General features: G+C 36.8%; 1 protein-coding gene across 1 annotated transcript; it reads right to left on the bottom strand.

Annotated features, from left to right (window-relative positions):
* Nucleotides 1-7774: 7774 nt before the first annotated feature.
* Nucleotides 7775-9030, bottom strand: LOC120165937 (splicing factor U2af small subunit B-like). The gene has a single exon (XM_039175367.1). It carries the CDS (start codon nt 8875-8877, stop codon nt 8053-8055), a length of 825 nt encoding a protein of 274 aa, XP_039031298.1. The 5' UTR covers nt 8878-9030; the 3' UTR covers nt 7775-8052.
* Between the last annotated feature and the right edge of the window lie 716 nt (nt 9031-9746).

Here is a 9746-nt window from a genome sequence, read left to right as displayed (position 1 = left end):
TATTTGCATTTTTAGTATAGTATTAAACAAATTTACCTCATTGCGTAGAGTATGAACCTCATTCTGCAACGATGAAACAATCTTGCGTAGAGCGACAACCTCATCACGTAAAGTAGATACCTCACCACGTAGCGCACCATTGTCATCGCGTAAAAAATCTACCTCCCCACGTAAAGACCGAACCTCATCACACCATGCACCATTATCTTCACGTAAAGTACCGACATCATGACGCAAAGCATCGACCTCATCACGTAACTCCCCTAACTCATCCCGTGGATGTGGAGAACTGGGAGATAAATGTCGTGGCCTCTTTGTCGGTCGCCTATCATGAGATGATGGTGGAGAAGAGGCTCGATGTTGTGATGGAATAGGTGATGTTGGAGATGGGGAAGAGGCTCGATCAGGTGATGGCTCAGGGTGTCGAGCTGTAGAATCGACCCGGTCAGGTGATGGATCTTGAAGTGGGGGTGCTCATTATCCGTCCCATCAAAAAACCGCTTACTAGCTTGCCACCAATCAGTGGCAAGCTCAGCCTCTGTGGGTGTCAGCCTCTGTAATGGATAGTTGGCCTCCTAACAATATAAAAGCTCAAACAAAGTTAAAAGTGTACTAGTAATAACTTGTTTATATATGGTATTATTTGTGTGTTAACTTACATCATTCATCGTCGTATATGGGAGTAACTCTTCCCAATCCAACATGTGGATCCTCTTCCAGGTAATAGCCCTAGGAATATCATTTGATTTTTTTATCGCATATATCCGCATGTGGGGAAAGCCTCAAATATCTAAATCTACAAACAATAATATAATACACAAACATTAGTAATTGTTAAATAATTAATTATAATTTTGGAAACATTATATAGAAATTTTTACCTTAAAGGCCCAAGTAAAGCTTATCAAAGTGTATTTAGAACCATCGCCCCGCAAACTTTTTCGGTTCTCAAAGGCAGACGACAACTTCTTCCAGGTAGCTTTCCATGGATATGAACCCCACGGAAACATGTTCCATGTATTTAGGTCATCTACCAATAATATTAGGTCCTCAGAGATAGATTGTCTGCCCTCTTTGCCTAAAAAGCAGGCATGCAAAAGTAATAAATGGCATACTCGGACAACATCAAGGTCATACATCCGAGTAAAACCATCTTTAACAAATAATCTCTTCAAGTTGTCGACGTGTAAACTCGGCTTCGACTTTGTCAGCTCAGGAAAAACCCGAGATAACCATGATGGGTGAGAGATATGACTAGTGTACCGGGTTACATCATCGTGTCCGAAACGTAGACCAGTGATTAAGCAAAACTCCTCCCGCCCAAAACAAGTATACACCGGAGGAAAATGAAACCATATCTCTTCATCACCACGTTGTATCCTCTCGGGTGTATCGTTAGTCATGGTCTGAAGAAACAAATGTGTCAACATAGCATCTCCACCCGGATGTTGTACTTTCAGCCATGGCCCGAAGCAAGTATCCTCAAACAATTTTCTTTGTAGAGGTGTAAGCGTCGACGCAATTTTAGTGGCTATGCTTAATTTATTCCTTAAGGTCATGCAGCTGAAAAAAATTTCTACAATAACAATAAAATACAAAGTTAGATATACCAAAAACTACAAATTATACACTATAAACAGACATGATATTAAACAGTGAAAACAAAGCCAAATATGTTTCAAACTAGCACGGTATTCACCCAAGTCATTATTCCATCATAGTTCACAAAACATCATATAACATTCCAGAAGTAAGCACTTATATAAACATTTAAAAGGATAATATATAGGTTTAGTGCAGGTTCAAGGACAACATAAAGAGTAGTAGTTTATTCTTGAAACTTAAATTCGCAACACTGTGAAGTTAGTATTTGTCTTTGTTTTTTGGTTGAAGTAATGCAATTCATTCAAGTTTCAATTTGCAGAATAAGAGTAGTTTCTGAAACTTAAATTCGCAACACGAAAATGAAAATCGCAACGCGAAAATGAAAATTGCAACGTGAAAATTAAAATCGCAACGCAAATATCGCAATGCGAAACTAAAATCGCGTTGCGAATTTCATTTTCGTGTTGCGAATTTAAGTTTCAAAAACTATTCTTCTACAAATTGAAACTTGAATGAATTGCATTTCTTCAACAAAAAGACAAAACAAAGACAAATACTAACTTCACATGGCAGTATTGGCAGCAACCGAATGAATTTACTAAGCAATCTAAGTGAAATGGTTATATATTATATATTGAAATTACCAGTAAATTTATCATCAATATCAGAAAAATATAATAATAATACAACAATTTCAAAATAAAAATAAGAGATTAAACTAACCCTCGGTGGTTGATTTTCCATTTATGACCGTGAATGGTTGTGAGGGCTGCTCTGAGAGATTGAGATAGACAGATTTTCCAGAGTAAAAAATAGCGGAAAATTTAAAACTTTTTATCAAAACATGTAAATTCATAAAATCATTAATCTGTATGTAAAATTAAAACAGATTTTCAGACTCACATATAAAACAAAATACAATTACATGCCCCTAATCACATGTACCGTACTCTAGAAACAGCACCGGAAGAACTCCCTTACTGATGACGATAGTTGCACTGATACAATTCTTTTAACCTGCAATGTTGAGTAATAGAGTGAGATTCGGAAAGCTCAGTAATACAGAACTACCAGATGATGATGAAAAACGTACAGATACAGATAAACATATCTTTTCTTATTGTTTCCGAACATGTACAAATTTTTATGTTGATCGGAGATCCTACTGATTTTTCAGATGGTAACAGACAATGAGCTTTCAGTTTAGATAAATATTTTGAATGACTGAGTTCAGGATATCAGAATAGGCTATCTAGTGTGTTCCCGTAAAACCAATAAAAATATACAGATTTTTATTTTAAAATATATATATATACACCCCCATCCTTTCATAATCTGTTTGTGTAGGTTCCCCGGAACCATACACCCCCACCCCGCACAACCAGTGAGGCCCTACGCACACATCCGAAAAGCCTGCAGATAATCTTCCTCCAACAATAAACCACCAAAATAAAACATTTCTCTGTCAGTAAACGGAGATATCAGAAATCAAAACAGAATTCAGATCAGGTATCATAACAGAATCCATATCAGAAATCAGAACAGAATTCAGATAATGTATCAGAACAAAATTCAAGTCAGAAATCAGATAAAATATTTATATGATTAGGGAACACGCCAGAGTTTACAGATATTATTCAGAGGTACTGAATAATCTTAGCAGACAGAGAAACACGGATTTTCAGTATACCGATAAAATACTGGAAGTTAGAAATACTATTGGAAAAGTTCATTAACTGACGGAATCATCAGTTATTCAGAATGTGAATTATCAGGATCATATCTTATTCGGACAGTTTTCAGAAGTTGTACGTAATCAGAAGGGTATTCAAAATCCTTTACATCCATGTCAATTGATCGGATAATCGAACAACTTAAGAACGAAGATTCAGAACCTTAACAATTTATGTCGACTGGTCAATTCATTTTCCTTCCAGGGTATTTACTCTTTAATGCCACAAATTCTTGTCTATTGATCATCTTCAGAATCATCGCTGAATAGATCTTCCAATGGTCTTTATTTCATTTCCAAGCTTCTACGATATCATGAAATACTGACGTGCTTGATTTGTAGTTCATGTTCCATAAGGACAGTACATCTTATAAACTCATCAGAATTTTCATACTTATCTAATTCACTTACTTAATCCTCAGTCATTGAGGTTACTTAGCTTATTTAGCAGTCAAGTCTATTCCAGTTACTTTGGGGTTTTCCAGAGTAATTCAGACATTTCTGAATTTCGGATACATATTGTACTTCTGTTTAGTTCAATTCGGTCTTTGTGGTTGATTTGTCGAACAAATATTCAATTCTTAGTGCTGAATGCGATCTAGAGTTGAGCTGAGCTGAATACTTCCAAAATTATCATCGAGCCAAACTTGAGTAGACAACACACATTCAAGTAATATTTATGCCGTTCAGGTACTGCCATATCATTAAGGTTGGTCGACTCACTTAAGATGTGTTCCATAATTTTTAAAGGTAGTCCAACACCTATGCTTATTTGGATTCCTTAATTAATCCAAGACATTTACTTAATATAGGTCATAAGGGTATTTTGGTAATTTTGGTGTTCAGTTTTATTCCATTCATTTCAGAGCACGAGGATATCCAAACATTCCTGAGCTTGGTGATATTCTTGGGTCATTTCCATTACAGGGGTATTCTGGTCATTTTATAGATCTACGGTATTTCAATCTTTTCCTTCCATCCGGTCTTATTATTTAATTCCAATTTATCATCTATTTCAGTCCCTTCGAACAATAATGATAAAAGAGCACCCTTCGATAAATTGTTCTTTAGGTATTTACTCATAACTCGGATATTTTCGGGTCAAATGTCTTCTCAGATTTTACAAACGGAATATCATGAATTTTTCTGCACTAAGTCAGGATCTTAACAATCAAATATATACTTAATCGAGTTAAATACGAATCCTTAAAGAACTTCCTCATTCAGAGTCAACTCGGACTATTTTACCTCACAATGGCATTTTCGTAATTTCTTAATCAGATAATTTCAATATTTACTCTTAACAAAAATAAATATAATTTAGAGATCCTATGGTTAATTTCTTTTTGGAACATTCTCAAATCTTGAAATGATTCCTTAACAGACTTCTAGTATCGCACATAAACCCTCTTGGGGTTAAAAACCGATTAACCGAATTTTCTAAGCAAAACTAGCATTTCTTATGCACATCTGTAAATTTATCAGATCAATATGCTTTTTCAAAGTTATTAACCAACTTCCAGGGACAATTCTTGTCATCTTACAACATAAGGGTATTTTCGTAATTTTACCTTATCAGAATATTCTCATAATTTCTCATCCGAGTACCTTTAATATTTAACCTCTATTGATATAACATATAAGTTACAGATCTAGGGCTAATTCCTTTATCACTAATCACAAAACTTGTAATTCGATTCTAACAATCTCTCAATCCCCTATATTAATCATCTAAACCATAATCAATTACTGAACCTTTTTACCGTATTCAGATCGAGTGTAGGAATTAATTAACTACACGAATGAGACTAACATTATCTTAATTATGCATTTACCAATATTCACATGTTCCATAAAGCATAAAGAGGTAGTAAAGTATTACCTTGATTTTTGTGCCATATTGATCGATCATAAAAATTCCATTCGAACGCCTTTGATCTTTAATTCAACTTCCAATAATTCCTCATATACATATCAACATAAATTAAATAAAAAACGGGCTTAATTACGATAAACGGATCGAATCAGGTGATTAATCAGTGAAAACCAACTTACCGGGTTCGAATTTGACAAAACAGACTTCGGATTCAGGACGTCGAAAGCATAAAATATGACTTTTTGAAAATTTGGAATTTTTGGTCAAAATCAAAGTCAACGGGTTTGAGTGGTAATTTCGATGCCTTCGAGTCTGAATTTCGAAAAACGGACTGCGGAATCGGATTTGGAACGTCGAAAAATGTTAGGATAGGTATACTCGGTCAAAGTCAAAGGTCGTTTAATGCCTGATCAAAGGCAGTCAAAGTTCTAGTCAATGTCGTTCAACGGTCAACAGTCGACTATTTTACACAAATATCACCCTAACATAAATTAATTACCAAATTAGCCACATTCTGTAAATATTTACCAATCTAACACCCGAATTTTACACAAATAGCACCCCAAACATAAATTAATTACTAAATTATCACCTAGACGATGCCCACTCTCGGGGGTGGCGCGTGAACAGTGCTACGGTGTCGAAAAATTCCTGGAAAATTTCCTAAAATTATTTTAAGCGATTTCGAGGCACTTACAAAGCTCGGTTCACAATTTTGAACGACGGAGAGCTCGATTCCGAAACGTCGAAAACTTTGACGGTCTCACCCCTCCACACGCCGGCAACGACGGAGAAACGGAGAACACCGGTGGACTCGGAACGATGCAAGGAACACGATGGTGTGAGGTGTCAAAAAAGGATGGTCGGATCGTCGTGAATCGACGAAAAATCAACTGAAATCGAGTTATTACCGACGATACTTCCGACTGAAATTAACGACGAACGACGACGATTCAAGACGAAAGGTTTGAGGAGTTTTGTTCCTCGGTCAACAGTGAACACGATGGTGGTTTCGGTTCGTCGATCAGAGGTCGGACGATGAGTAGATCAGAGTTGAAAAGAGGGTTGTTTGAGAAGAGAAAACTAGAAAAAAATAATATACTGCCTGCGCACGAGGAAGAGATTTATAATTCAACATATAAAAAATGGTTAAATCATAGGTTTAGCTACTGAATTTCCTGTACTTCTTAAAACGGTCTGCCAACTTTGAAATTTTATAATTTAATCCTCAATTTCCTTCCAAAATTTTAATTAAATTCACCACTTTATAATTTCTTAAATTTATCCCTTCAATTGGGGTGTTACATATTTGATCCATTAAAAATGTATAATTTAATATTCCGTCAGTAAACCATGACCCCAAAAATACATTAATGGTTGATGACATAATTTTCTACTCGCTACTTGTAACCATAAATAAATTAATTGTTGATGGCCAATTTATAAACTATATCTTATTAGTACCAATTCAAGGGGGGGGGGGACTAACACAAGAAAGTTAGAATTACCTAGCTAAATTAATTCTAAAATCACATGAAATTAGGACATCTCTAATGTTGTCTTAGCCTCTTAGGTTGCATTCATCCATATCACATGAAAAAGGTGCAATTTCATATGGATCTCTCTCCCGTGAACACGAATGAATGGAGGCTTAAAGTGAAGTGCATTCATGCATGCAAAATGTAATATGAGCACATGTATGCATGTTAATATTAGGACGTTGGCTTCCGGATATTCTCGATCCTGAACTCCTGGGGCAAGTACAATGAAGATAAGATCGCACTTGTTCCCCCCATGAGAGAAATGTACTCAAAAGAAGGCAGAATAATTCCAGCAAAGTTTTTCTTCAGATATTGTCATGAATATTTCTCAAGCACATAAACTAAACGGTCATTGATCGACTCTTGTGAAGGTGCAAGACATTCAAGGGAGAGTATCCACACGAGGAAACAAGAGAAAAATGCAATTTATACAAAGAGTCAACTTAAAAGAACACATTGGCAGTTTTGAACACGAAAACATGGTGGGGTGCAAATTACCGAAGGCTTAATTCATGATCTTCTAGGGAATTCTTTGGCAAATGAAAATGATCTTTGAATTCTTTGGCAAATGAAAATGATCTTTGAATTCTTTCTATGAAGGTCTCTGTCCTAGATATTCCATGAAATAATTAAATTCATAGCAACGCACGTAAGTGACGGCAACATTGAGATGCAAATACCCAGGCAGCCCTTCCCCAAATTTAGAGTAAAAGGCCCCCAAGTCCCATGCTGATTCACAAGTTAAAACTGTGTAAAGCAATGTGTATAATCATAATTGAAAAGAGGGAAAAAATGAGAAGGATTGCTTCTTCGTAAGGCAGTAGCAGTGAGGCTGAGCAAGCAAAGCAGTAGCTCTTCCCTGCTAAAGGAAGTAAAATATGATCGGCCTGAGGCATATTTACAAGTTCAACATAAAATAAAACAACAAAGACAAAGTATTAAATTAACAAAACTATGAGCAACAGCAAGTAATCTGCTTTAAGAAATGATAACCTCACAAAGATGAAAGTGAGAAGAAAATAGCTTGGAATTTTAACCATCGACTAAAATAAAATAAAAGTATTCAACAGAGATACATATACCACGTTTATGACTGTCAGTACAAGAAAAAAAAAACATGAAAAACTAAAAATGGTTCCATCATCGTTCAAAATGAACACTCAAGTTCAATTCTTAAAAAAGTCCTATCCAAGTACAGAGTTGCAGAAGCATATAACAAAAACATCACGTGAATCTAAAAGTAGGAATCCATACCAAAAGAGGGGGGGAAGCGAAAATTTAGAAACAAACAAGCTGTCTTACTCCTTCTCTTCCCTCTCTCGATTCCATTGTTCAATCCTGGCTCTCCGCTCCTCACTCCCTTCCCTAGCAGGTGGAGGGCTTCTGCTTCGCCTAGGACTCCCGTGCTTTCTCCTACCGCTGCTTTCACGGTCATGCCGGTCAGATCTTCGCCCATTCCTCTCGCGGTCACGGTCCCTGGACTCTCTGCCACGCCTGTGGCGTGGACTGGCACTCCATCGGTGTGGACTGGCGCTCCTGCTCCTACTTCTGTACTTGCGGTACCTCCCGAACAGCTTCCTTCTCAGCTCCCTCCCAATTACCTTGACGTGCATAAAATTACAGTAACCCCCACGGTTACAGCTGTTCTCCTCGTATTGTCGACAAGTGGCCTCGCGGAAATCAGTGACCGGGGAGAAATCTGCAATGATAGGCCGACCGGAGTAGAACCTTCCTTGAAGAGCCTGGAGTGCGGCCGCTGCCTGGTCCTCCTCCCTGAACTGAACATACACATTTCCGATCATGTGATCAGCAAGGTTGTCACAGACGTGGAGGCTCTCGATCTCGCCGAACTTGTTGAGCTCCTCGAAGATGTCCTCGTAGAAGTCCTCGAAGTGCTCTTGAATCTTGCGGGGGTCGATGGGCTGGCCTTGGGCGTCCACTCCAGGTGTGATCATGTCGGGGCGCTGGTACATATTCGAAAGCAGGAAGGTTGGAGAGATCGTCGGACGATTGTGGAGCCGTGAGCACCTGTCCCCGTGCCGGCATGCTCCAATCTTGAAATAGAAGGGACAATTCACGCGGTCCTTCTCGGTGCCGAAGATTGAAGCCAAGTGTTCCGCCATTGTCGGTTCAAGGAAATCAGGAACAAAACAAAAGGGCACACTATTTGTAAATATAAAATGTCATTAAAAGCCACTAATCAAATTGAAGGGAAAGGAAACGAGAATATGGTCAGAATACGGTTAGGGTTTTCTAAGCCCTAATTTTGGAGTTTTTGCAAGGGAAGGGAGTGAAATGATTTGGGCATATATCTCAGAAATTATTTAATTTCTTTTCACGTTTGGGCCTTCGCGGGGTGCTGATTCAGCAGGCCAAGCTTAGCTTTCTTAACAACGAGATTTGTTTGCAGAGAATTTACCTATTAAGTGCTGAAAAATAAATAATCATTTCAAAAGAAAAATGAGTATTTTATTACATAAAAATAAGCATGTAATTATTTAATCGTAAATCCAAATAGACATGTTACACGCCAAAACTTATAAAAACTAAATTAAAATAATAGACAATCATAGTAACTATTATTAATTAATTTGAGGACCAATTTGTTATATTTATTAGATAGAAGGGTTTCAAAACAATGCAATTCATCAAACGGGAATTAAAAAATATTTTTTCAAATTGTTAGGTCAGTATCGAAATCAACTGAGTAATTTTGGTATCAACCCTATGAGTTTCAATTTAGTGTCCAAAAAAAGTTCACTAGTTTTAAAATTCAGTACCCTAAAATATAAATTCAATCTCTCTTATGCCTCAAGAAATTCCTAAAACCTACTTAAACATCAAGAAACATATATAAACAAAATTTTAACATGAATGTTCACCCAACATACATCAAAATCCCAGCATACAAAACATATGTAATCATTTGTAATATCATTCACTAAACATATGCAATTACCATTTCAATGTTAATCATTTAACATATTTATAT

Source organism: Hibiscus syriacus, unplaced genomic scaffold (genome assembly GCF_006381635.1).
Source record: "Hibiscus syriacus cultivar Baekdansim isolate YM2019G1 unplaced genomic scaffold, ASM638163v2 tig00111621_pilon, whole genome shotgun sequence".
Classification (NCBI taxonomy): domain Eukaryota; kingdom Viridiplantae; phylum Streptophyta; class Magnoliopsida; order Malvales; family Malvaceae; genus Hibiscus; species Hibiscus syriacus.
Note: the sequence above shows the minus strand (reverse complement) of the source record. Positions and strands in the feature narration are given on the sequence as shown.

What these genes read in the sequence shown, in the direction of transcription:
- LOC120165937 (XM_039175367.1), bottom strand. Translation starts at nt 8,877, where the DNA reads ATGGCGGAACACTTGGCTTCAATCTTCGGCACCGAGAAGGACCGCGTG.